This window comes from Psammomys obesus, unplaced genomic scaffold (assembly GCF_907164565.1).
Source record: "Psammomys obesus unplaced genomic scaffold, mPsaObe1.curated_primary_1811, whole genome shotgun sequence".
Lineage (NCBI taxonomy): Eukaryota > Metazoa > Chordata > Mammalia > Rodentia > Muridae > Psammomys > Psammomys obesus.
This window is the reverse complement of record NW_026591497.1, coordinates 1,493,405-1,520,514: the sequence shown is the minus strand read 5'-3', so window position 1 is coordinate 1,520,514 and position 27,110 is coordinate 1,493,405. Positions and strand designations below refer to the sequence as shown.

Genomic DNA, 27,110 nt, shown 5'->3' with positions numbered 1-27,110 from the left:
ATAGCTGGAGGGCTGGGTATTAAAAAATGATCCCTACAACAGATACTGTGTGAAAGAGGTTTATTGGGTGGAGATGGAGAGAGGGGGAGGAGAGAGACATGATAGGGGAAGGGGAGGGGGTTCCCCGACAGAGAAAGGGGAGAGAGCAGGAGGCAGGGGTCCATTTATAGCTCCTGCGGGCCTGCCAGGTGCTATAAATGGACCTGGCAGGGGACACATGATGACATCTTGGTTACTAGGCAACCGAGAGAGAAGCAGGCTGCCTTTCCTCTACACTCATAACAGCGTATTAGAGTGGCCTTCCTGGCGGGCCGGGAAGATCAGCAGCAAAGGGCACATTCACATCGTTGGGAGTGTGTCTCGTAATCAGCCAATGAGCATCCGTGTCTCCCCTGCTAAATGTGATCTGGTGAAGATGGGGCTAAGGAACTTGGGGTTCACTACCTGTCACCAGGTGCAGGATCCCGGAATGCAGCCCGGATGTGACCACCGGAGGACACGTGACATCAAAGGGGTGCCTGTGTCCAGCACAGGAACAGAGCTATTTCAGCCAGTGGGTTCAAGCCCTAGCTGTGCCTGAAGAAGGTCCCAACTCTCCAAATCAGCCATTAGGCATTCAGGTGTTGGGTGAGAGCTAGGTTGATTCAGATACTAGGGAAGGGCCTGCAGGACGAGCCAGCTCTTAGAGCCTATGATCACTTCTGTCCTTCCTTCGTTCAACAAAGCCACATGAAGTGTCAGCGAGTATAGCTGGAATGCAGCAGTGAAAGAGAAGAGAGCCTTGGCTGCTGAGGATGACCGGATCTCCGGAGCCTCAGGAGGAAGAAAGAGGACAGGAGGAGAGTGCAGTGGGAGGGGTGGATGTCTCACAGCCACATGAAACAGTCTGGGGCTAGCCAAGAGATCAGCAGTGTGGTAGCAGTGCGGAGAGCTTAGGCTAGACCCTGAAGGAGGATGGGTGGATAGTCCTGGAGACGTTTCCAAGGCCAGCCTGCTCCTTCTTAGTCAACTTTCTGAGCTGCTGTAGGGTACTCCTGACTTCGGCCTCTGAACTTAAACGCCCCTGACATGCTCTGCTTTTTCCCTTAGTTTCCGGCAGGAAAAACCTGGATCCTGCCTTAGGAAGTTGTGCTCAGGCAAGAAAGGTGGGAATTGTGCTTTCCAGGGGCACGCGGCAATATCAGAGATGTCTGAGGTTGTTTCAAGTGCAGTGCGTGCGAGTGCGCGTGTGTAGGGAAGGCAAGGCCAAGCCTTGTGTGGAATACTGGGGATCACGGTGCCACTCACAAACAGCTAGACTAGGTCTCCGTGGGAGCATGGGAATGTCAGAGGGGCAGCATGGGGTGACAGGGAGGGGTGTGCCAAGGTAGTGGCAGTTAGGGTCGCTAGGTGACATCTGCTGCTGGGGCGCACAGGAAGTAACGAATGTAGAGAGGAAAGGAGGAAGGAACCGAACCGCTGGAGCTCCATGAGTTTACGGTGGAGCCTAGGGTCTCTTGTTTGCCCCGAGGGCAGACGGTTGGTCTAAAGGACGAAAAAGAAACCGGAAAGGGCAGCTTTTAAGACACAGCACCTTAGCCAGGGGTGGAGTGACGATAGGAGAGGGGTCCCCTTTCAGGACAGAATTCTCAGCCGCGAGGCCCCGCTGCTTCAGAACCGAGGATCCGAGGGTGGCAGGGTGTCTGGCAGGCGGACTCTGGACCCGCACGGTCAGCCTGTGGACAGGAAGATCCCAGAGCTGAAACGTCCGGTGCCCGAGGGTCAGGGTTTTGGGGGTCAGGGGAGGCAAAGCTGGGGGTGGGCTCTGGAGGAGTAGTGTCTGCGGGCCGCGGAGGCGTGGTCAGGCACGGGAAACACGCCAAACCGGAGCGCCAGGGAAGGCTTCAGGAGCAGACAGGGCGGCTTTCCGGGCTGGACAAGGCTCCTTAAAAAGGGAGCGGAGCCACGGATGGTAGGCGGGGCTTCCGGGAATGGGCGTGGCAGGGGCGTGGCCTAGGGCGTGGCTGACCGACCGAATTTAAGCCTCCCGAGCGCGCGTTTTGGCTCCGCCATGGCCCTGAGGCGCGTCTTCTTGCCGCGTTCGGTGGCACCGTGCATCGCCGCCCTCTCAACGGAACCGAAGGCCCGCGAGCAGCCTCCCGCAAGCCCGGGGCCCGTGCGGGGATGCGGAGCGGCCGAACCTGTGCGGCGGCCTGTGCCGGTCGTGGACTTCACTAACACGGAGGAGGCGTACCGCAGCCGGCGGAGCTGGGAGCTGGCGCGCAACCTGCTAGTGCTCCGCCTGTGTGCGTCGCCGGTGCTGCTGGCGCACCACGAGCAGGTGCGCGGGTGGGTGGGCAGGTGGGCAGGAGCCGCGCGGGGACATCGGCGCGGCCAGCGGGTGACGGAGCTCGGAAGAGTCAGGCAGGGCCACTCAAGCGCGGTCCGAAGCGGGGGGCAGGCAGGGAAGAGGGCCGTTTCCTGCGTGCTTTTTCGGACCCTGTGAAGTTTCCCACTTAGAAGCACTACCAGTTAGAAACACAGGCTGGTAGTGTTAAAGATCTGTGCCGTTTGTAGAAATACAGCCGCCACCTGTGCTAAATCGGGTGTCCTCCATGCATCTCCAAGTTTGTCAAGACTGAAGTGCTTCTGTAGGCTAGGACCCCAGAATTCCACCAGAATGACCACCCACTCCCGAACACAGCTACTTCTCGAACAGTTTTGGGAAACGAGGAGACAAACTCCCCAGCTTTACTTTTTTTTCTCATATGTTTACGTGTATTATAAACACAGCCGAAGAGCCTGGATTTAGAAATTTCTGATTCTTCAGCCTCCACTTGCCGAGAGCTCTTCTCTGATTAGAGGCCTGAGGGTATCTACGCCTATGGTCCAGACAGCACCACAGCCTCTGTCTGCTTGCTGCCAGCCCAAACTGGAATGCAGTGTAGAAGCGGGAGGTTCTCAGAGACTAGCAAACATGTAACTTTAAGCTGTAACTCGGCGACTTTGAGAAGTGTGAGGGCCTTTGGGGAAAAGAGAACACCACTTCAGCCAGTGTGAGGTGTTAGTGATGAGTTCTGTCAAGTTGCTCTTCGATGTTTGTAAGGATACAGATCTCATAGCGGGTAGTGACTTCTCTGGAGCTTGGAGGAGCTGGAGCCATTCTTAGAAGTTCGCTGAGGCCGCACAGGTAGGCTGATTTACACCCGGCAGCCATGTTGGGATGGAATTGAGGTGCTGGCCGGAATCCCTTGGAAGAACTTCATTGTAAGCATGGGAGCCTGCGAGTGAGTGTAGGGGACCCTGGGAGGCTAGGTATGCTTGTGGCAGCAGAGAAGAAGGGTACACAGAGGGGAGGCGAGTATCAGGGACTTTGTGGAGTATCAGCATCGAGCATGCAGCTGGAAGTGACCGGCCGGTACTGCTGCACCTCAGCCTGGAGGGAGAATGTAGCAAGCTGGGCAGGAATGACTTGAAGAGAGTGGTCAACCATGGGGTCCCATAGGTGCCTGCTTTTGCCTTTGGGACAGGATGAGCAGCCCAGTGGCTTTCAAGGAGGGAGAGAAGCGGAAGAAACAGACTCTGGGCCATTTGCGCCTTACCCTGGGGGCATTCATTACCAGCTGTCCAGCTGAGAAGCAGCATCCCTGGGGCCTGGGGATTGAGCCCCCCACACCTCTATGCCAGTCAGGGTACTGTGGTGACCAGGGGGAGGACATGTCACCTCCTTGGCTCTCTGGAGCCTGCTCTAGGTAGTGCTGGAGCTTGGGGATAATTCCTGGAGGAAGTAGAGAACACCATCTCCAGCCAGGAGCCATCTGTCCAGCCTGTGCCCTGGGAGCCTGTCTGTGAGATCTGTGCTGAGATCATTGCTAATGGCTTTAATGCCCGTGGCTGAAGGAAACAGCATTCAGAAACCAGGCCCCGAGCCGAAGCTCTCCATAACAGATCCTGGAACAGTGCCTCTCCACCTTCCTAGTGCTGCGACCCTTTCACACAGTCCCTCATGCTGTGGTGACCCCCGATCATAAAATCAGTTTCACTGCTACTTCATAACTATAATTTTGCTACTATATGGATCACGTAAATACCTGAAATGCAGCATATCTGATAAGGGATTCCTGTGAAAGGGTCGTTTGATCCCCAAAGGGTTCATGAATCTAGACTGAGGGGCTAGACTGAGAACAGTCCTCATTCTCTGGCTGGAGGAATAGTTATGCTGAGCCACCCAGGCCATGTGGCTACATGGCTGTGCCTGGGACAGTGGGTCACCAGGCTTGTTTTGAGGGGCTGTATGCCACAGGAGCTGAGATTGGAAGTGCCACCCAGGGTTGGTGCTCTGCTGGGGACCATGGAGCATCCCATTTAACAAGAACTGAGAACAGGCTCTCGCTGACTGTTGATTGGAAGCTGGGGCAAGAGAAGAGACTGAATGTAAATGGCACTGGTTCTTTGGGGCCAGACGAGGGAAATGGTTTTACCGTCATTATTTTCTAGACATCGTTTGAGGCTTTCCTATGGTTTGTAGGGGTGTGTGTGTGTGTGTGTGCGCACATTGTGTGTATGTGATTGCATGTATGAGAGCACAAGCTTCTTCAGGTGCTGTCCATTATATTTTGATTTTTGAGACGGGGTTTCTTTGTCAGACTTTTAAGAAGTTGTTTTTGAGCCAGCTTCTCTCTGCAGCCCCGGCTGTCTTAGAACTTACCACATAGGGCAGAGACCTACCTCTCTCTGCCTCCTGAATGTTGAGATTAAAGGAGTGTGCTATCGTGTCTGACTCCTTTTAAGGCAGGTTTGGTTTATCTTTTTAAGCTGGCTTGCATCTTGTCATGTAGGTTAGGCTGGGTAATCAGTGAGCTTCAGGAACTCAGCTGTCTCTGCCTCCCTAGGGCTGGGACCCCAAGCATATACCACCTCGTGTGGGCTATGGGGGTCAAACTCCAAGCAAGCTCATCATAACTGAGCATCTCCACAGTCATCTTTCCTTGTGAGATGTAGTCCAGGCTGGCCTTGAACTCCTGATCTTCTGTAATTCACCACCAAGTGCTGAATTACAGAAGCGCGTCACCATGCCTGGCTTGTTTTGAGTCTTCTGCAGTGAAAACAATTACTAGTGTAAGTCTGTAAATTTTCAAACGATCTGCTCACCTGGATAGGAGGCAGTGCTGCCCTGAGCTCAGGTAGTGACAGCCCAGGGCCTAAGTGACATCCAGATGCATCTGAAGTGGTGGCTTGGCTCTGGAGTCCACTTTAAAGTTGCCAACCCTACCTGTGTGTGTCCACCATTCTCAGTGACCGGGATGAGACTGCACATGGCCATACCCTCATATACCCTCCTCCCATGGAAAGCAGGTCAGGGTGTTTTAATAACTCTCTTGATAAACGCAGTCCCAGGTCCTTCGTGGAGGCCCATCATCCAGTGGCAGGGCCATGATGGGGAAGGTGTTTGACTTGCAAATGTTTCTACTTAGACTAAAAGTGGGTTCCCCATCGGGAGAGGGTTCATTGTCCATGGGGTTTGAGGAACCCCAGGCTTTTCCTTTCTTGGAGCTGAGTTGGAAGGGCAAAAGTAGACACAGGGGCTTCTACACTGTATACATGGGGTTGTGTCTGAGCACTCAGGAGTTTGCTTGTCACTATTCTCTGCTGCCCTCCTCCCACGGAAAGCTGCTCTTCCCCTTGCTCTCCATTTCATGGTCTTGCCTGGCTGAGCAGCCTCCTTCCTGAATCTAGGTTAGGAAATACCCCTAGCCCAGCCCACAATACCTCGTGTCAGTCTGTCTTCATGTTGGAGGAGGGACCCTGTTGCTTCTTCTCCTTGGTCGTCTCCTGTGATGTGTGTGTCCTTTCTTTTCCCCCTGGGGTCTAAGGAAGGCTTCCAGTAATGTGACCTGGGGTGAGGGGTGACAGGGAAAACATGGCTGGAAGCATGCAGCCGTCTGTTTCAGGGCATGTCTGTCAGGGTAGCTGGTTAGCTCTGGGAAAGTCCGTGAAGTGAACTTCCATTTTATGGTGTCTGGTGGACAGACAGACCTCTCTCCAGCCATTTGAATTTTGGGTGTAGCCACTGCTCAGCAGCTGTTTGGGGCTGGCCTCACACCAAGCCCCGTTCCGGTGGGTTAGAATGAGAACAAATCGTGAGAGAGAGCTCATTCTTGAGAGTTACCTCTGTGTTATCTCCACCCCCACCCCCCCGTTAAATGTCACAGAAATGCCTACTGCTGCCTCTGGGGAGACTGGATCCTCCTTTACCCACCAAGGGTGATCCATGAGCCAGCCCCCTTGGGGAGCATGTGTTGAGAGCCTCAGAGAGCCAGCACTGGAGAAGTGGCCCTGTGATCTTCCGATACTGCCCTGGGTAAGGACTGGCTTGCAGTGGCTGAGAAAACAGCAGCCTGCTCTGAGTGGCCTCTACAAACTATGTCGTGCAGGGATGTGGCATAGGGTGAAACGGGAAAGATCGAGCAGGAGTCTTGCCGGGATGGGGGCAGGGATAGGTGGCCAGACAGCCGCTCCCCTTTGTCTTTCAGTTGTTCAGTGTTGCCAGGAAGCTCCTGGGCCAGAGGTTGTTCGAAAGACTAATGAAGATGACCTTCTACGGCCATTTTGTGGCTGGCGAGGACCAGGAGTCTATCAAGCCTCTGATCCGGCACAACAAAGCCTTTGGTGTTGGCTTTATCCTAGACTATGGACTGGAGGACGACCTGAGCCCCGAGGAGGCGGAGCGCAAGGAGATGGAGTAAGGCCTGCTTTTCTGGTGTTGCAAGGCACAGCTGTGACCCTGAAGTGCACCATTGGGTTTCAGCCTCAGCTAGGGGGTGGCCAAGGCCCGGACAGCCTTTGATCAGCAGCCAGCAGCCCTCATGGGTTGTGCCTAGAATGCTTGCTTCCTCCAGAAAGGAGCACTGTGCCTATGTGGGCTGGCACCAGAGGAGGGTTGAGGGAAAGATCTGTAGACTACACCCCAGGCCATATCCAGCTCACTTTGTAGTCCTATGCAGTTTGAGGCTGTAGTTTTACATTTTGAGTGGTTTGGAAATATCAAAACAAGGTATTTTGTGTTTTGTGATACAAATACTATATAAAATTCACATTGCCTTTGCAGTTTCCGTGGTGTAAGCCTGTAGCCTCTGAGGCTGAGAATATGTGCTACTCAGCCCCTCACAGAAGCATTTGGTGCCCCCCCCACTTCCTGCTCTGCTACAATCTCTCTTTCCAAGGATTCCTGAGTGGCTGACAGGGCCTGCAGGTTCCAACTAGTCCTCAAATAGTTTCCTGATCTGCAGATGGCTGTGCCCGCAGGGCGTAGAACCTTGCTGACTGCGTCTAGCCAGGCTCCCGTAGTCAGGAGAATTGTAGCAGGCGGTATTGTAGTATGGCGGGGCAGCCTGGAGACTCCTCCTGCTGGCACTGACTTGCTGCAAGGCCTTTCACCAGGCAGCGAGTAGAAAGCACAGCTCATGGACCTGCCCTCTTGGCAACAGGACAGAGTGGCCTTATTCTGCCTCTGAGGTGGTGGCTGACTCACCAGGGGCCTGTGTAAAACCAGCCCTTTCTTTGCAAACTGCTGTTGCCTGTCATCCCCCGTAGACAAGCCCTTGCCTGGGTTTTGGGTCCCAGGTCTCTGGCTGCAGCAACAACATGTGAAATCTAGGACAGGCCCTGTCAGACCTTTGACTTTACCCTACTCCTCCCTCCCCAGGTGGCTAACAGGAGGGATTGGACAGAGGCAGTCATGTGAGGCCTTTGGTCCTGAGAACAGAATGTCCGAGCCTGGCCTCAGCCTGGGGAGCCCAGCCTTGTGATTGGCCATTCTGAAGGCGGGGTAACTCAGCCCCAACATCCCCTGTGAACCTAAGGGACGCCTGGGGACTTGGCTGCAAGCCTTTTCCAAGGCTGCTGTTGAATAACCAAACGGATCCCACAGCCGCAGCCTCGATAGGGGAGCACGGAGTGTTCTCACCAGAGACCACCTGGCTGTGAGAGGCAATGGTGGGCCTGCTTGCCCTACCTGCCTGCAGGATCTGCTCTTGTCTGTGCCTGTCTGTTGGCTGCTCAGTTTGTGGTGGCTGTTTGTCACATAGGAGCTTTGCTTGGGTTCTGAGACATCAGAAATAGACCCTTCTAGATCTAATAGTGCCCAGCTGTGCTGCCTGCCGTCCACCCCGCAGCCTCAGAAGAGGGAGAGCTGTCACTCCGTGACAGTGTTCTGAGTCTGTACTGGGGAGCTCCCTGTGCCACAGGGAAGAAGAGAGCTTGCAGGGGCCACTGGTTGCACCTGACCCGGAGTGACCAGCTCCTCAGACCCTTGTGTGGGGAGCTACTTGAGGATTCCTTGCGGGACAGACACCCAAAGATCAAGGCCCATCCCTAGCTAATGGAAGAAGGCACAGAATACACGGAGACCAGGCCTGGCAGTCATACCTGCTGGTTAAAACACATTGTGAGCTGTAGGATTATACAAGCAACCTCCTCATCAGGGGTCGCTGAGGATCTGAGTGTCCTTCCTTGACAGGTTTCTGCTCAGGGAGGGCTGTGCCTGCCTCTGCACTGATAGCCCTCAGGGGACGTTTGTCTGGTTGTACCTGAGACCACGCTTATGGAACCCATATCCTCCAGGGACACAGGGTGACACACGGGGACACACGGGGACCGCCTGCTCATTACAGACCCAGAGCACTGTCACCAAATGACATTTCATCCTCTTTTCCCGTTACACACTATCAGCATGAGATAGATGGGGCAGTACCTGTCTGCCTAGCTTCTATCCCCTGGGCTGTGGGCCTTGTGGGTTGAGGTGTTTGTGGGGCTCCCCAGACACCCAACCCCACCATGATTTCTAGCTCAAAGTCTCCAGATAAGGGTCCTGGGACAAGGGAGGAGGGCCCAGGACAGGGGAGGATGGCCCAGGTTTACTTGAGTAGTGAGGTTCCTTGATGGATAAGGCTCATTGATGGTAAGACCTGAAAGATGCAATTGACCGTCTCTGCTACTTGCTCTGAAGAAACAGTTATTTCCTGTGAGGGGCCTCAGCATCCTGCCCTAGTGAGGACTTGATATCTCTGAGTATGATGGGGACCTGAAGGTTTTTGTTGTTGTTGTTTTCTTTTTTGAGACAGGTTTTTTTCTGTGATAGACCAGGTTGGCCTTGAACTCAGATATTTGCCTGCTTCTGCCTCCTGATTGCTGGAATTAAAGGAAGGCACCACCCCTGCCCGGCCTGAGGTTTTCAATTAGGTGATAAGAAGGACTCATTTGCATCTTCTAAGAAAATTTCTGGTTGCTGTTTGGAAAATAAGCCTAAGTCGTAGGGTGGGAGCAGCCAGGGCGTTGTGGTACTCTGTTTTGGAGACCATAGATATTGGGGTGGAGGCCAGAGCAAGGAGGTATTGTTGCTGGATTGGAGTCCTTTGTTCAAGGTGGCTTCTGTCCCTGTTCCTTGCCTTGTCTGACCTCACCAGTAAGGAAGGCTGCACCCACAGGAAGCCTGAGATTCGTGAGGGCCCGACCCCTCCCTCACCCAGGTGGTCATGTCAGGCCTGAGGAAGGGCTAGGTTAATCCAAGTTGGTCTGTTTCCTTGAACTAGCCTTCTGTTGGGTTCAAGGTCAGGTCCAAGGCTCAGCTGCCTCCTGGTGACCAGCACCTCAGGTGGTATAACTGACCTTTGCCTCCTCTGTCTTGCAGGTCGTGCACCTCTCAAGCAGAGAGAGACGGCACTGGTGAGTTTGGGAGCCAGTTCTCTCCTCACCCCAACACACAGTCTGGTGGCCCAGGAGACATCTGGGCTTAGGGCCTATGCCAGCGTTTGGGCAAAGGACAAGGCCAGAGGCTACTTCCCATGGCCGGAGCTATGGTCCTGGCTCTCTGCATCCTCACATACCTGCTGAGATGCAGGCTCCTCCAGGCAGACTTAGCCTCCTTGGCCTTCAGTAGGCCACAGTCCAGGCCTTTGTGATGGAGGCTCAACTTTCATGGCCTTTTCTTTGTCCCCATGATGATGTTTAACATTGGAGAGCCAAGTGGGGGGGGGGGGCAACAGGGGCTGTCAGGAAGGCAGCTTCAGGATGCTCAGCAAGGCCTATTTGGAGCCCAGCTTGTGGGTTGTAGGCTCTGGATGTTGGCCTGTGTATGTTGGGGTGGGCAGGATGTTGAAGATGAAGCTCTGAGCCAATAAGGCCATGTATCTACCTTCTCAGGCACAAATAAGAGGGAGAAGCAATACCAGCTCCACCCCGCCTTTGGAGATCGCAGAGATGGTGTCATCAGTGCCCGCACCTACTTCTATGCCAATGAAGCCAAGTGTGATGACTACATGAAGAACATACTGAAGTGCATTGAGGCCTCAGGTGGGCTCCCCTGCATTGCTAGCTGCTGGGCCACGCCGTGGGCTTCGGAGGAGGCTAGGGCTGGAGTGAATGGCTATCTATGCTCAGGACCTTCAGGGACTGTGAGGTTTCCAGCGCTTCCCGAGGGTCCTGGCAGCTCCTGGAGGGCACCTTCTGCTGTGCCCATGCTCCTGTGCATGCTCCTGCCCTGGACCTGGACCTGCATAGGGTGTCCTGATGCTGGAATCCCCACCCCTCAGGTTTAGGCTCCATCCTCTGTGACTGGTAACTCCTTGTTATGGGAGGACTGCGGGTGGGGAGGCCAGTTAAACCATGAGGTCATCAGTGCCCTAGGGTCCCAGAGCTCCTGCTGGTGTGGCGGTGGGTCCCACACCTCCGCATGCATTGCACTTCTCAAGGCATAACACTAGTAAGCAGTTGCTTTCCAGACTGGGCAGCCCGTGTCGTCAGCACACTTTGGCATTTGCTGAGGGGCACCCTGACTGCTCTCCCTGAGGTTGTGTGGCTCGGCCCCTACTCCACTTGACATCTCTGTGTTCTGTGCCCCACAATAGTGCTGAAAGGCATTAGAAAGAAATTGAGCCAAGGAGCCCACCAGCAATGTGCAGATCTCTCTGGCTTCTTTATCTGGTGTGGCGGAGCCTTTGGAACAGCCATGCGCAAGGGCGTTCAGGGGACTGGGTATCACTGTGGGTAGGAGCCAGCTGCAGGGCTAGTTTTGTAGAACAGGGAGCTGGACGGTGCATCTGGTCCTTCCTCTGATTCAGGCGTCCATCTCTGAGGCACTCATAGCTCTTCCTTTGGCTTCTGACAGGCGGAGCCAGTGACGGTGGTTTCTCAGCCATTAAGCTCACTGCACTGGGGAGACCACAGTTTCTGGTAAGTGGTGGCGCATTTGGTCTGCAGACGCTCTGCAGATCCTGGGGCTGCCGTGTGCCCAGAAAGACTGCAGATGTGCTCAGAGTTTGGTAGCTGTGAGCTGGGGCTACGGAGGTGGCCCAAGGGCTGGCTGGAGGAGCTGGGCACACCTGCAGTGGGGCTCACACCTGCACTGGCAGCTGCAGTTCTCAGACGTGCTGACCAGGTGGAGACGGTTCTTTCAACAAATGGCTGCAGAGCAGGGACAGGCTGGCCGCGCTGCTGTGGACACGAAGCTGGAGGTGGTGGCGCTCCAGGTGAGCACCCCTCCCTCTTCCCTGAAACTGTGGGGGGGGGGGCGGGGCTCCTGGAGCTGTTTGCAGGTAGAGCTGGGGCAGGAGGTGAGGGGGCGGGAGGAAACAGTGCTGCGGTTGGCATTCTGGGCAGCTCCGCTGTCTACAGAGTATGGCTGGGAGGGTGGCTGATGTGGGAAGCGGGAGAGACAGGAAAGGTAACAGCCAGCTGGGAGTAGAAATGAGGGCCTGGAGTGAGTCCTGCTGTCAGATGATGTGATACTGTCAAACAGGTGCGTAGTGGGGGTGGCTGCCAGTGGTCTTCCAGAGAGGCGGTACTGACTCTGCCTTCTCATTTCTCAAGGAAAGCATCGAAAAGATGGGTATCGCATCCAGGGCTGAGATCGAGAGGTGGTTCACACCAGAGACGCTGGGAGTGTCTGGGTAAGGGCCAACATCCACCCCTGTATAGTCACAGGCTCAGCAGAGCCCCAGGAGCTTCTGTTCCTGGTCACCTCCCGGGAAAGGATGGGCCAGGGGAGTGTCAGTGTCAAGGGAAGTGCTTCCTGAAATTATTGAACCCAAGTCAATAGTGAGCCGAGAGTGCATGGAGACAGGCAGCAAGCACAGAAGACATTTCTTAGAGAACGACCTGAGTCCCAAGGCAGGTTCCTAAGAGCCACACTGGCAGGTAAAGGTAAAACCCCACGTCCTATCCTTCAGGCAGAGGCTGGGACTAAAGTCACCAGGAGCTCCCACTCAAGTCAGGATGCGGGCTTGAGGTAGAGCCAGCAGCGATCAGACGGCCCTGCATATTAGCCTGTCCAGCCTCTTGGGAGTGAGGGCTGCTTTCTGCCTAGCCTTGCATTTTTGCCTCTTCTGCAAGTCTAGTCTGGCCATAGAATTCTCTGTGTTTTTATTGCTAGTGACCCATTGCAAAAATGGTCATGCTTTGCCTGCCTGAGAGCAGCATTCTTTTTTTTTTCTGTCTGTCTCTCTCTCATTTGTTTTTCAAGACAGGGTTTCTCTGTGTAGCCTCAGCTGTTTTGGCACTCACTCTGTAGACCAGGCTGACCTTGAATTCACAAGAGATCCATCTGCCTTTGCCTTCTGGGTGGTGGGATTAAAGGCATGTGCCACCATGGCTGGCAAACATTCAGTTTTTTTTTAAATTAAACACTGGGGTGGTTTGTGAAGGCTGAGTTTGGGAGCAGTCTTTTGAGGAATGGGCTCGTGTGTGTTGAAGACCCGAAACACCCCAGTATCTGTGGGTAAGCCAGGCCTCCTGCTCTGCTGACATGCCTCATCCCTCAGCACTGTGGACTTGCTGGACTGGAACAGCCTCATTGACAGCAGGACCCAGCTCTCCAGGCATCTGGTGGTCCCCAATGTGCAGGTACCTCTTCCCACCCCAGTCCCACTGTCTGCCTACCCGGGGACTCACTGTGACCCCACCACAAAGACAAACCCAGTGTCCACAGTGCTCAGTGGTGCAGGGACCCCTATGGACCCTTACACACAAGGAGAGGATGGGTGTCTAGAGGGAAGGTCTTCCAGCCCACCTGGTCCTGTGTGTCAGAGAGCTGAACAGGGTCCAACTTGGTAGTTCTCGTCTGGGGTCTCCTGGTTAGGCCAGGTGGTCAAGGAGGTGCCCTGCTCACGTGTGGAAGGTGATCCTGGCTGTCATCTGGACTTTCTGCCCAACGTGGTAGCTGGGCCCCCAAAGCATCCACTGAGATGAAGGCCAGGCAGAGCTGCATCAGCTTTTGCAGCCTGCTCTGAGCAGTCACAGCACTTTCAGCTTTGCTAAGTGAGTTGCTAGTGTGGCCTGTATTCAGGGGAAAGAGCTTGTTTGGGGGAGGAACAGTATCCTGCAGATGTTTCTTCTGTGACTGTTCCCAGCCCCCGAGACAGAGGGCCCACCCCAAACTCTGAGCCATCGTCCTGGAACCTCAGGATGCAGTGTGTTCATTAAATCACTGCTCCAAGGTCACCGGCCGACTTTGGCAAGTGGTGTTTGTGCTCAGTGAAGCGAGGCTGCTGGGATCGGTGAAATGACGGCTCATTAGCATTGCAGGAGCATCCTGGGTCACAGCTGCAGGAGGAGCGGGAGAGCTGTGCTGCACAGGGTGTCCAGGGGCATCCTGCCAGTTTTCATCACCAGTCCACCACTGACCTGTCTGGCTCCTTGAAGGACACATTTTGGTCCCATGCCGCAATTTGAGTAGTACTCCATAGCCATGGTTCCTCTTGAGCCTTTTCTAGTCCAAGTGGAGCCTTCCGGTTGATTGGGGTTCCTTTGATTCTCTGCATGGCTCCCTACAGTGGCAAAACTCTCTCAGGGGCCTAGGGAGGCCGTAGAGATAAATTCCTGGGGGAACAGGCCTGGGCCTGTTGCTGCTTATATGGGCACAACTTTCCTCATGTGTAGGACAGCAGGCTGGCTGGTGCTCAGCTTGGGGCATTTTTGTCACTGTATCTAACTGGTTTAAGGCAAGGTACTGAGAAATGGCCTGTGGTCCACAAGGGGCAGGAGGGTGGGCAGAAGACATCACTGCTGAAAGGGGAATCTGGCCTCAAGGAGGAGCACTGTGGCCTGCAGTGGCCTGACTTCTACTGGACTCTTCAGACAGGCGAGCTGGAGCCCCTGCTGTCACAGTTCACTGAGGAGGAGGAACAGCAGATGAAGAGGATGCTGCAGAGGATGGACGTGCTGGCCAAGGTATGAACAGCCATGTGTGCACGCATGATGGTGTGTGTGTATGTCTGTGTGTCTGTATGTGCTGGCCAAGGTGTGAACAGCCGTGTGTGCATGCATGATGGTGTCTGTATGTCTGTATGTGCTGGCCAAGGTGTGAGCAGCTGTGTGTGCATGTTGGGAGATGGATATGCTGGCCAGATTGTGAGTGAGCAGCTCTAAGTGTATGAGCATGGCGGGGGGGTGGGGTGGGGGGAGAACATTAGGACGGGCATTGTCATCTTGGAGCCACAGACTCTTCCTCCCTATGTACCTCCCAGAAAGCCAAAGAGGCGGGCGTGCGGCTGATGATAGATGCTGAGCAGAGCTACTTCCAGCCAGCCATCGGCCGTCTGACTCTGGAGATGCAGCGCAGGTTCAATGTGGATAAGCCGCTCATCTACAACACTTTCCAGTGCTACCTCAAGGTACGGCTGTCCCCAGCGCCTGCCTCTAGACCCTCTCACAGGCAGTGTGACTCACCACCAGTGGGGATATGCCTTTCTGTGGAACCATGCAGAGGCCCAGAGCAGCACTGCCAGCACAGGGGGAGGAACAAGCAGGCGACTACCCTGTTCTCAGTTCCTCTATCTAGGAACTGGGCCCTGACCAGTGGCCACACCCAGCCTCCAAGGAGAGGCTGGGGCCAAGGTGCCAGTTGCAAAGGACTACCCTGGACCCTGCCTGTGGCTGAGTCAAGAGAATGTGTGGTCTGGCAAGATGGCTCAATGACCCCTCGCTCTGCAAGCCTTCTAACCGGAGTTTGATCCCCAGATCCAGTGCCCTTTACTTCCACCTGTGCATGAGGGTGCCCTGCCCCCGGTAATAGCACAAAATGCAAATAAGCGTGTGGGGACAGAAGACAAGGAGCTCTTTCAGGATGTGCTGGGCCCTTCTGAAGACTTCGTAGCTGACTCTGTCCATTATTTTTTATCACAGGACCTTAAGATTTTAAAAACAAAAAATTCTGTAGACTCCCCTAGAAGATTTGACAGGGCTGAAGAGGCAGCCATGGGAGCACAGAAAAACTCCAAGCCTGGCCCCTCAGCCTGAGGTGGTTCCATTGTGGGGGGTTCGTGGGGACACGGTGTGGATGGGGTAGCTCCAGATGTGGCAACTTGTTCCTAACTGGCCAAGGTGCCTCCGAAGCACACAGTGACTCCAGGCATCTGGGTCGGCCACTCACAGGGCCATCTCAGGCTACCTGGAGGAGGAGTAGGTGCCCCACTGTCACTTTCCCCTGGTGACAGAAGTTTGTCTCCCAGGTCCTTTGAGTGGCATGGCCCTCAGGCAGCCACTGGTTGGCCTGGGCACTTTAGGCTGGTAATACACGAGGCAGGGAGCCCCCATGCTGCCACCAGTGTGGGGGCGGGTCACTCAACTTTGGGGCTGGGCTTGGCCTTGCAGGATGCCTATGACAATGTGACCATGGATATGGAACTGGCTCGCCGTGAGGGCTGGTGCTTTGGGGCCAAGCTGGTACGTGGTGCATACATGGCCCAAGAGCGTGCCAGGGCAGTGGAGATCGGCTATGAGGATCCCATCAACCCCACATATGAAGCCACCAATGCCATGTACCACAGGTAAGGCCTCCTGTGTCTTCTTTGGGTGATGCACAAGACCCTCGGTCCTGAGTGTGACTGGCCCCTTCAGGCAGAAGCCAGTTCCTGAGGGCAAAGGTGCTGTTTTTTCTGCTGTTATATCATTTTTCCAAAACATCAACATTTTCCTCTTGACTATGAGAGGTACTGGCCTCTCTGCTCCCAGCTGCCTGCTGCTGACACTTAAAACAACAGATAACAGCTCTGTATGTAGAATGCTTGCCTAACATGCCTGAAGCCCTGGGTTTTCACCCCAGTACCACATAAACCAGGTATGATGGTGCACACGTTTAATCCTAGCACTTGGGAGGAAGCAGAAAGATCAATAGTTAAAAGTCATCCTCTGCTTCAAAGTGAGTTTGAAATCAGCCTGGGATCCATGAGATGTGAGGGGGAGGGGAAAGACCCATCCCAGGTGCCTGGCGTGCCCTTTGTGGCTGGCTCAATCTCCGTTTTCAGCTCACTTGGCAGCCAACAACAGTGGCACACCTGGTCTTTCTGCTCTTATCGCTGGGACCGTTTGTGCGGTTGTTCTGAACTATGGAGAATGATCTCTGTTGCTGTGCTTTCAGTTTTGGATGAATTTATTAAGCATATAGCAAACAAAAGTAAAAGAGATAGCAAGTTACAGGTAGAAAGAAGCAGCAGAGAGAGTAAAACATTACCAAATGACAGGCTCACAGTGTCGGCTGGAGTAGCTCAATCAAGGGAGCAAACAAAAGATAATGGATGGGGTGTGCACACAACCAGCAGAAACGACTGGGAAGCCACTTACGCTGGAGCTGATGAAAAACTCTAGACACAGCCATTTTCTCTGCAAGACCAGCTTCTGCCTTTCCCACTGTAAACGTCTCACATTATGAGATAAACAGAGTCAATTTCTGTTGGACATTTTTAACTTCCAGCTGTTAAGGATACCCTGTTTTTAACACCCCCTCTCATGGTGACAGAACCAAGGGGCCAGCCTGAAAGATAACAAGGGTTTAGAGGACTTCCAGACAAAAACATGCTTTGTTCTGGAGAGCGTCAGGGTCAACCCCATTCCAGAGCTAGCGTCTCAGCGACCTCGAACAGCACGTGACAGTGCACAAAACCTACCTTACCAGTGTGCACAGTCCAGCTTCCTGTCCACCTCCAGCCAGGCGCCGTGCTTGCTTATTGCACACCTGATGCCCTGTCTCCTTGGACTCCCGTTTCTTGCCACATGCCAGTGTTTACACTGTACACTCTGTCGTCTGCCCATTTAATTACTCTGTCTCCTGTGTCAGCCGTCACCAGCACAGGACACCCAAGGTGTACGTTTTCAGCCTCCACGATCTCTTCTGGCTGCTGTAACAGGGACTTGCTTAATGCCCTGCCCTCGCTGCTGTACCCACACGCAGCCACAGGTTGTGTCTGAGGGCGCATCTGGAGCATGTTTCTAGGAACCGACCTGCTGGGTTAGAGAGCACGTGTGCTGCCTAGCCTGGCAGTGCCCTTGGTGACAAGCACACTGAGACTCTCTGGTGCTCAGGGATACCCACCCTCCCTGAGGCCTCCCACCCTCCTAGCCCTGATGGAATATTGGTCCTTCCTTTTCACAGAGCATTGCTGCTGGGGGTGGGGGGGCTGTAAACAGTGTCTATTTGCCCCAGATACGATGCCAACAATGGACTGATACCATCCAAATCTAGTTTGGTCAACCAATGGGTGTATACCGGGGTTACTTACGTGAACAGGGGTGACTCAAAAGCAGTGGCATCTGTGAAAAGCACGCCCCAGCATAGAGGACAGCTCAGTGGAAGCTACGTCCCTGAGCACCCTAAACTTGCTGGCAGCTAAGCCCCCCACCTTGCTCCCGGCCCCCAGCAGTTGCTTACTGCCTTTCTAACCTTCGGAAGGGCCTTGTGACTGTGTAACTGTCTGGGTTTCCTGCACTGGTATGCTGAATTCCTACAGTAAATGTCCTTTCCTCCTTCCAGGTAGGAATGGTTCCCATACAACAGCTGGGGAGGCCACTGCCACCACCTCCTCATCTTCCTCCTCCTCCTCAGCCTGGGGTCTGCAATGCCTCTTTCCTCTGCAGAGCCAAGAGGGGTTCAGGTGGTGGTTGGCATGGGACCAAGCTCAGGTAGGACTGTCCCTGTCCCAGGTGCCTTAACTATGTTCTGGAGGAGCTGAAGCACAACCCCAGGGCAGAGGTCATGGTGGCGTCCCACAATGAGGACACGGTGCGCTTTACACTGTGCAGGTAGGTTCTGCCAGCCTGCCGTGGAGGGTGTTGGACATCTGCCCCAGCTACGCTAATAAAGTGTAGTGGAATTAGGCTGAGGCAATGGCTGCGAAGTGCTGGCCGTGCAAGCATGAGGGCTGCTATTTGACTCAGAGCCCCTGTGAAAAAGCTGGGTGTGGTGGCATGAGCTTGCAACCCTAGCACTGGGGAGGCAGGGGCAAGATCCCTGGGGGCTTAGCCTAATCAGTGAGCCCTGGAGTTACCAGACTGTCCCAGGACTCAGCGGGTATCTCCCAAGGAACAATGCCCAAGATGGTCCCTTGGTCACATGCACGTACATACGTGAACAGTATAGGCACGCATATATGAAATGCAGTGTAATCCACAGTCGTAGCTGTAAATTTTCTAGTAGTGAGGTTAAAAATGAAGTTATTTCAAAGTTTTGTGTGTTTTTTTTTTTTTTAAGTTTTCAACATGTAGACAGCATGTGATAGTACATCTTCACCTTCCATTCAACTGCAGCTGTGTGACAAGCAAGGGAAAATGAGGCAGGGCTGGGGGCTGTCAGTCACTAGAGCAAAAGCTCAAGAGTGCTACAGGGGCCACAGGAATTGGTGGAGGAGTCAGGGGTAGTGGAACGGGAAGGGGAAAGGGCAGTTTGCTGTCCTGGCCTTCCCTGCAGGCAGGGAAGTTGTACTGGGAAGACCTGGCTAGCTCGAGTGGAGTGCATCCTTTCCCCACACCACAGGACAGCGGCTAGAGTGCAGGGGAAGGGGGAAGGGGCTGGGGTGGGTCCTCACCAGCCTGGCCCCTTCACAGGATGGAGGAGTTAGGCTTGCATCCTGCTGATGGCCAGGTGTGCTTCGGACAGCTGCTGGGGATGTGTGACCAGATTAGCTTCCCACTAGGTAATGGGGTTGTCCTGGGAGGGCACGTGGTGGCGGGCACACCAAGCTGTGTGGACACTCATCACTATTGTGTGTCTGTGTGCGTGCGGGCACGTGTGTGTGTGTGTGTGTGTGTGCAGGCCAGGCAGGCTTTCCTGTGTACAAGTATGTGCCCTATGGTCCTGTGATGGAGGTGCTCCCGTACCTGTCCCGCCGTGCCCTGGAGAACAGCAGCATCATGAAGGGTGCTCAGCGAGAGAGGCAGCTGCTGTGGCAGGAGCTCTGTAGGCGGCTGCGCACTGGAAGCCTCTTCCACCACCCGGCCTAGTCACTGCAGTGGCCTTTCCCACATCTGCTCCACTCAATGTGTTACCTCAGGGGCCTCAGGCAGGGCACAGCTGTGGGTTGGGCTGCGAGTCTTAGCCCAGCCTACCCTGACAGGGGTCACCCTTTTATGCCCAAGCCTTGGAGCCATTGAGGTGGAGCTGCCCTCTGGGACTCCCTGCACCCCAGGAGCAGACACGGTGGTATGGGAGCTGCCCCACTGATCTTCTGAGTAGGCACTGACCACCTCTGCAGGCTGCAGAGTTCCAGTCCAGAACTACCTTCTGCCTGGGTCTAGCCCACCTTCCCTGCGGTGGGCAGAGGACAGACTGGGAAGCCTGTTTAGTCAATAAATGGTCCTGTAACTAAGAGCCATGACCTTTCTCTGGCTGCCTGCACATGAAGTCAGCCCTGGGCATCAGAGGCCATGCCAATCCAGACACTGGGACAATACCCCTTGCTGGCTGCAGTGACAACCACTTGCATTCCACATCCCAGCCCATGGATTCTGGATGAGTGCAGGAAACACAAATGCTGAGGCTCAGCTCCCTTCCAGCCCCTCCGTGCTCGTCACTCCAGTAACTCAAGGCCTAGCTGGGTCTGTGGCAGGGCCCGTGCCTCCTGCTAAGCTCTCTAGCTTCATACAGCAGGAGGCAGCTTCTCATGCCTTAACAGGGGGTGGGGGGGGGGGGGGGGGGTGGACGGACCAAAAGTGACAATGCAAGGCATAAGGGCTTGGCTGGGTATCCCAGAGGACTGTTTACTGGTGGCTGCCACTGCTGGCTCCAGCATGGCCACAGCCACGAGGAAAGGATCCTAGGTGGCATGGACACAAACCATGTGTTGTGGTCTTTATTTTTCTAGGCCATACAGGGCTTGGGCTTTGGAGCCCTTCTACCCAGGGCTGAGGCTGTCAAGGGAGGGTCTGCACCAGAACAAGGCAAAACCCAAGCCTGGTGGGAATGTAGGATGTGCCCTGAGAGGAAGGTGCTAGCCCCTTCTATGTTCAGTCATGGGGCCCTTTCATGACACCGTTCCTATTACTTGGGCCTCTCCCCTCCAAATCTCAACCTTGGTTGGCAGCCAGCATAGCCAGAGTCTAATCCGTCTCTCTTGGAAGGATCGCACCTGCCGGCAGCTGGACACACAAAAGGCTGTGGTCTCGGTCATCCTAGGCAACAGCACAGCAGGGACCTCCACTTGGTCACAGGGCTGCCTTTCCCACTGGGCAACCCCTCTGCTGCAGCTTCCTGATGAGCTCCAACAGGTTCATCTGTAGTGTCAGCTCCTGGGGTGTAAAAGAGGCACTGTCAGGGCCAGCATGACACCTCATGCCCTTTTGCCTCCACGTAAGACAGACACAAAGGACTAAAAGATGGCGGGGAGTGAGGCTAAGGAGTTGGTTTTCCTATGGAAGCTGGCTGTGATCAGGCAAAAGGGTGGGGGCTTGGCACCTAGTAGGCAGGGCCAGCAGTCTCTGACACTGGCTTACTTAGAGTGGCAACAGGAGGAGAGCAGGCAGGAGGGAGGTAGAAGCCTCTGCCAGGTTGGACAAGTGGACATTGCCTCAGTGCTAGCATACTCACTCTCCTGTAGGAATGGGGACTAGCCTCTGTGCTCTTCACAGGGCCTTCCACCCCACCTCTGTCTATCAGTGACTCTAGGCTTCACTAGGAACCAATGTGCTAAGACTCCAGGTGGACTTGGTGTGTTGACATAGGCCTATAATCCTTGCACTTAGATGCTAAGTTAAGGCCAGACTGAGCAGTACAGCAGACCCTGTCTCAAGAAAAATAACAAAGCACCAACCCTTAACAAAAGAAAAGAAAACCCAAAAACAAAAGTTCCAGATAGAACTGAACCTTCAGGGGCCAGGGAAACAGGTTATGGCAGGGCTGGCTGAGGTGCTGACCTGAGGATTAGTGGTCACGTAGAAACCAGCTACCCCTGCCTTCTCCAGTGTGCTCTGCTGGTCAGCAACCTTCCGGTCCAGTTCCAGGACAATCTTGCGGTCCATTGCCTGCTGCTCCTCCCGGATCCGATGTTCCATGGCCTGCCATGGCTTGAGTCAGGGTGGCTCCTGCTGGGGCTTCTGCCTGCTCCTTCCTCCTGGCTGCCCTTGCCCACCCACAGTGGTTCTGGTTAAAGGGCCATGGCATCCTTGCTTGTGGCTCAGCAGAGGGACTCCATAAAGCTCCGTGACAGTCCCAGCTGGAAATGCTTTTGATCTGTCACTCAACCTTTGGAGCCGCCACCCTCACCCCTAACACCATAGCTTGCTGATACCCTGTGGGTCTACATCTGACCCTGGGCTTCCTGGTAAGATGGACAGACCTCTTCCTGACTGGTCTGGTCACCCCACCATGTGCTTCATCACCTGAGATGAAAGGGACAGTGTCCCTGACTTGGTGACTGCTTTATCCACAGAGGCGCTTGCTTGGCAGGACGGGGAGTGGACGGGGAGTGACAGATGTCACTCTGCTGTGACTCTCCTCTTGCCTAGGGCACCCCTCAGTCACCACGGGGGGAAGCCATGAGCTAGAACTCAACAAGCCTCCAGCAGCCTATCAGCTCAGCTCCTGAACTACCCTCAGCCCTTCCACTGAGCCAGATGGTTCCCGTGATAAGCCAGGCCCAACTCCTACCTCCAACTCACGCTGCTGAGCTGCCTGGAGCACTGGCAAGTTGTGGGGCCGGCAGGTCTGCTGGGCTTCCAGATGCTTCTGCCTCAGAGCCTGCCTGAGCACTGGGAAGGAACAACATCTGTCAGCAGGTGCTGGGAAAGGGGGGCGGCTGGGTGACAGGCCGAGTCCTAGGCTCTAAGGAGGCCCCTCCTGGACAGCTGTGGGAGGTTTAGTCCCTGGAGAACTCTCTCGCCCAGGACTCTCCCTCATCTCTAGGGTGCTGGAGAGGGCTGGGTAGGTTGGGCAGGCACAGGAGGCAGCAGGTGGCTGAGGCAGGCGGTTTCTGGGCTCAGGTAGCTCGATTCTGGCTGTGCTATCTTGGACACCCTCCATAAGACATCACCCAGGGACACCTACTGACATATTCAAGAGCCAAAAGCCTGTAAAAGGAGCAAGGGGCACTGTCTGCCAGCGGTGTCAAGTTGAGCTTGGTGCTACCCTCCGGGTAAGCACAGCAGGCCTGGCTCGGCAGCCAGAGGAGGTGGAGCGGTGCACAGGCCCACGCTGTGAGCCGACGGGTCTGCCCTGGGAGGTCTTCACCCACTATCACCAAGAGAAGTACCTGGGTCCTGATAAACTGCCACATACATGGACATGCACAGACTACCTGCCCTGATGAGAGCAGTGAGAGATGAGAGTAAGGAATTGCTGTCTCAAAACGGCATGCCTCACACCAGTCAGGGTAAGATAGCAGTGTGGCTGGCCAGCCCTGAGCAACCTGAACACTCTTGCTCCTAAAAGAGATTCACAGGACAGCTCTGTTCAGGAGGTTCCCTGAAGTCTGATGGCTCGGTAGTGCCTACAGCTTCCCCTAGTCCTTGGTATTTTGTAGGTACCTCAATGATACCATTCATCATTGTGGTTTACCCGAGGGCTACCATAAACACTGGAGCAAGAGATTGCGTGGCCATCAGGTTGCAGTGAATGTGAGGTAGACACAAGGTCTGGGACACCAAGTACAAGTGTGAAAACATCACCTTCAGTCCATTTGTCCAACACTGAAAAAGTCTCAGGTCAATTCCCAGATTTCACACTGGCTACCTGCTCAGGAGGGGCCTGGCCATGGTAGTGACAAAGGAAAACAAGGTGGCCCATTCCAGTCACCACTACCTGGATCTGGCTGAAGGCAGCAGAGGCTCTCACTGCCAGGTGCACCAGAGCCTAGTCCAAGCCTTCTGAGAGATTAATGGCAAAGGCTCGAGGTGGGTACCAAGAACATCCCAACCAAAAGGGCTCTGTAGAAAAATGGCCAACTCCAGAATCAAGTTGGGGGGAGAACAAGAAAAAGTAAGAGTGAGCATCTTTCGGGTGAAGGAAGGAAGTGCTGGAAGAATGATGTGTGTAACAGCGTGAGCCAGGCAAAGCCACCTACTGGCACAGAAGGCAATCAGAGCATCCCAGCACTGGAGAGGCTGAGACAGAAGGGCTGCCAGTTCTAGACTACACAGAGAGACTGTCTTGGGAAAAGGAAGGAAGAAAGGAAGAAAGTGAGTCATGTACGTTAGACTTGTGAACTCCATACACCATATACCTCTAGCAAAACATGAGGGGAGAAAAGCACAGCTACTCAAACATTTGGTGAAGAAGTAAGACTCTTGGAAAATTGAAGAGACTTCTCAACACATTCTGAGGCCAGCATTACTTTCACACCCACAAAATATTGTAAGAAAACTACAGGTTGTCAGATATAAAGGCAAAACCCCTAAGATGTTCCTGAATCAAGTTTAACAGACAAGGACAGGAGCTGGTAAAATGAGTATGGATCCCCAGCACCCATGTCAGGAGCTGGGCCCACAGTGTGCTCTGTAAGCTCAGGCTGCAGAGACACAGCTGGGCAGCCAACCACAAGATCCAGTCAGTGAGCTCCGGGTTCAGTGTCTCAAAAAGCAAGGTGGAGAGGAACGGAGGAAGACAACCTGTGCTGTGCTGGATAGTTTTATGTCAGCTTGGCACAAGATGAAGTATCTAAGAGGAGGGAGCCTCAACTGAGAGACTGCTAAGAGCGGGCTGTAGGCAAGCCTGTAGAGCATTTGCATAATTAGTGACTGATGGGACAGGGCCCAGTCCATTGTGGGTGGTGGCATCCCTGGGCTGGTGGTCCTGTGGGCTATAAGAAAGCAGGCTGAGCAAGCCTTGGGGAGCAAGCCCGTAAGCAGCACCCTTCCATGGCCTCTTCATTTCCCTGCCCTGTTTGAGTTCCTGTCCTTCCTTCAATGATGAGCCATGATGTGGAAGTGTAAGCTGAATAAACCCTTTCTTCAAACTAGCTTTGGTCATTGTGTTTCATCACAGCAGTGGTAACCCTAACTAGGATACCCTGCCCACCTCTGACCTCCACATGCATGGGCACACAAGTGCACACATACATGTTCGTACACACCCAAAAGAACACTACACACAAACATACACAATTAGACAACATACATAAAAGAACAATACATCACGACCATACAAAATACATTCTAAGAATACGGTTCATTTCAGGAATTTCAAAATCAGTGTCTCACTGGAAACGATCTTAACACTATCCAGCACCTATCTCTAATGGAGAAATCCTGTCTGGCAGCACACAAGACATTGCCTGTCCCAGAAAAGCAGAAGACAGTTTGCATGTAAAGGTAGCTTGCTTACAGAGAATTTGCTTAGTGTGTGAGAGGCCCTGAGTTCAGTGCTCAGTATCACAATCCAAAGCAATAACAAAGCCCAAAGACCTATAACCAAGTATTAGCGGAGCACGGGGGACGTCGTCACACGATTCTTTCCTAAAATATTGAATCAAGTCAAGCTGGAGCAAATCAAATGGAAGGGAGGCCTGATGGCACAACAGGAGCAGCCTAGTATAATTTATAGAGGAGGGTTCTATGCGGTCGGTCACCTGAGGCAAATCAAGCCTGATACTCAAATGGGAAGGCCCTGAAACAACGGCTTATCTGACCGGTAACACGGAGCTGTCGACGGATCCACAAGCAGTGACAACCTGTAAGGCTGTGGGGGCCTCTGGGGAACCAAAGTAAGAAGGTTTGGGGCAGCAGGCTAAAAGAGTCGGCGCAACCCTGCACCCCCTGACTCTGCACCCGAGGCTCCTGCGGCCAGGGACGCCCTGGGAAGGTCCCGCCAATCCCCCCTTCCGTGCTCCCCCCGCACCTCGGTGTTCGTTCTGCAGCCGCAGTCGCTGGTTGTACAGGCTCTTCTCGGTGAGGTGCTGGATCTCCAGAAGCCCCTGCACGATCTCGAACACCGTGCCGTCCAGCAGCGCCAGGGCCAAGTCGCTGAGCGTGGTGTAGGACAGGCGCTGCTGAAAGGAGCTGCGGGGGGGACCTCCCGGTGAGCGCGAGCGCGGGCCCCGCCCCCGCCCCCGGCCTCCCGCCGCCGCGCACCTGGGCAGCTCCTTGACCAGGCTCTGCAGCGCCGACAGCAGCTGGTAGTGCCGCTCCTGCTGCCGGGCTCGGTCGGCCGCCTCGTCCCCCGCGCCCGCGTAGCGGTCCATAGCGAGGACCCGGCCGCCCCTCGACTCGGTCTCTCCGGGAGACCCGGCGCGCCCTGCCCCTTTACGTCAATCTCCAGCGCGGAGGACGCATGCGCCCCGCCCCTCCGGTCAGTCGCGGGCTCGCTCACGGCGGTGCGTCACGCGCGGTAAGACGCGCCCCTCCCCTGCAGGGAGACTACTCCTAGGCCTGGGAGAAGCGGGCCCTTGCTGACCTCGGAGGAGCGCGCCCAGGGCTCTGCATCCTCGCGTTTTAAAGAAGCCAGCGCGGAGTGTGCTCAGACTGAGGCACACATGGGTGAAGGACCCTCAGATCATCTCTGTGAATCTTTACCCTTAGCATCGTTCGTCTGGTACTGTCTATGTGAAGTACCATAGACCATAGACCTTCATGAAGGTCTCGTCTTTGTGTTTATTAAGGGGCAGATTTGTGAGTGACTTTATGAAAGCATCTTCCCAGAAAGCGCCGTGGGTACTGAAGTCTTTGTGTACAGGACTGCCTGAGTGGAGTGTTGACCTCAGGCAATGCTGTGTTTACTGGTTTCCCACGGTGAGCACCATTAGGCTTGGCTGAGTGAGGGGCCGGTGTTATCTCAGAGGAACACTGTATTTAGCTACATATGGTGCACATAATACATACTTTGGGGATGTGCTTTAACTCAGTGAACAGCGTGTTGCGCGAACAACAAAGCATATCATCATCTCTGCTAAAGACTTTCCTGAGCATTGTACACCGCATGTACCATTTTGTTCCGTGACAATTGTTTTAAATACTGTCTAGCAGATGTGTGTGTGTGAGTTACGGAATCCCGTGGTCTCTGAGAATGGTTTCCAGGATATGAGAGCACAAGTGCTGTCTCACTTCGATGTACGTCAGCAGCAGAGGTAATTTTGAAAGCAGCTCTTCACCTGGACCAGAGAGCCTTCAGGATCCTGAGTGGGTATCTTGGAAGGTATGGGTTGATATTTTGAAAGTGTTGTAGGAAGGAAAACTCCTGCCAACCAAGGATACGACATGCAGCAAAATTTTTTCCTTACAATGAAGATGAAATTAAAATATTAGCAGGTGGGGAGATGGCTCAGTGGGAAACCACATGCCCGTGCCTTAGTCGCTGCTCTATTGCTCTGAAGAGACGCCATGACAAGGCAACTCTTCTAAAGGAAAACATTTAACCAGGGTCTGGCTCACAGTCTCAGGGGCAGGGAGCATGGCGGCATGCAGGCAGGCCCTGGAACAGTAGCTGACAGACACGTTCTTATCTGTAAGCAGAGAGCAAGAGAGAGCGCCTAGGCCTGACAGGGGCTTTTGAAACCTCAGAGCTCCTCCCAGTGACACACTTATTCCAACAAGGCCACACTTCCTAATCCTTCTCACTCTTTCAGAGTTCCACTCCCTGGTGACTAAGCATTCAAATATCTGAGTCTATTCTTACTCAAACCACCCCACTTATATAACTTGTATAATGTCCTAGGTTCAGTCATCAGAATCACCAAAAAACTAAATTAAAAAGGTGGTGGGCGGGGGAAGAAGTTAATATATTCCCAGGTGGTAAGCTGGCCCCTGCCTTTCGATGGCTGAAGTACTCAGGCTTTTCTCGTTTCAACTTTATCATCTTTTTTCTTTTTTCCTTTTTGTGGTAGATAACTGCATAAAAATGTAACAGAAAGCAAAAAAGTAAAACCCTAAGCAAAGCTTCACAG

General features: G+C 54.1%; 2 protein-coding genes across 4 annotated transcripts; one reads left to right on the top strand and one right to left on the bottom strand.

Annotated features, from left to right (window-relative positions):
- Positions 1–2,018: 2,018 nt before the first annotated feature.
- Prodh (proline dehydrogenase 1) lies at positions 2,019–19,612 on the top strand. 2 transcript variants are annotated; one of them, XM_055610206.1, is made up of 15 exons: positions 2,259–2,320; positions 6,192–6,340; positions 6,513–6,721; positions 9,668–9,702; positions 10,180–10,329; positions 11,144–11,208; positions 11,388–11,504; positions 11,845–11,924; positions 12,795–12,876; positions 14,110–14,202; positions 14,499–14,645; positions 15,625–15,800; positions 17,950–18,048; positions 18,850–18,938; positions 19,058–19,612. In XM_055610206.1, the coding sequence occupies exons 2-15, from the start codon at positions 6,251–6,253 to the stop codon at positions 19,243–19,245; spliced, it is 1,620 nt and encodes a 539-aa protein (XP_055466181.1). In that variant the 5' UTR covers positions 2,259–2,320; positions 6,192–6,250; the 3' UTR covers positions 19,246–19,612. The 2 variants fall into 2 exon arrangements, with proteins under 2 accessions (XP_055466179.1, XP_055466181.1); XM_055610204.1 differs by lacking the exon at positions 6,192–6,340 and having other exon boundaries at positions 2,019–2,320.
- A 465-nt stretch (positions 19,613–20,077) lies between these two features.
- On the bottom strand, positions 20,078–25,488 carry LOC129679231 (protein DGCR6). Of its 2 annotated transcripts, none has more exons than XM_055610207.1 (5): positions 25,303–25,488; positions 25,070–25,230; positions 21,887–21,987; positions 21,154–21,303; positions 20,078–20,529 (listed from the first exon to the last, which is right to left on the bottom strand). In XM_055610207.1, the coding sequence occupies exons 1-5, from the start codon at positions 25,410–25,412 to the stop codon at positions 20,446–20,448; spliced, it is 606 nt and encodes a 201-aa protein (XP_055466182.1). In that variant the 5' UTR covers positions 25,413–25,488; the 3' UTR covers positions 20,078–20,445. The 2 variants fall into 2 exon arrangements, with proteins under 2 accessions (XP_055466182.1, XP_055466183.1); XM_055610208.1 differs by having other exon boundaries at positions 21,154–21,294; positions 25,303–25,486.
- Positions 25,489–27,110: the final 1,622 nt, after the last annotated feature.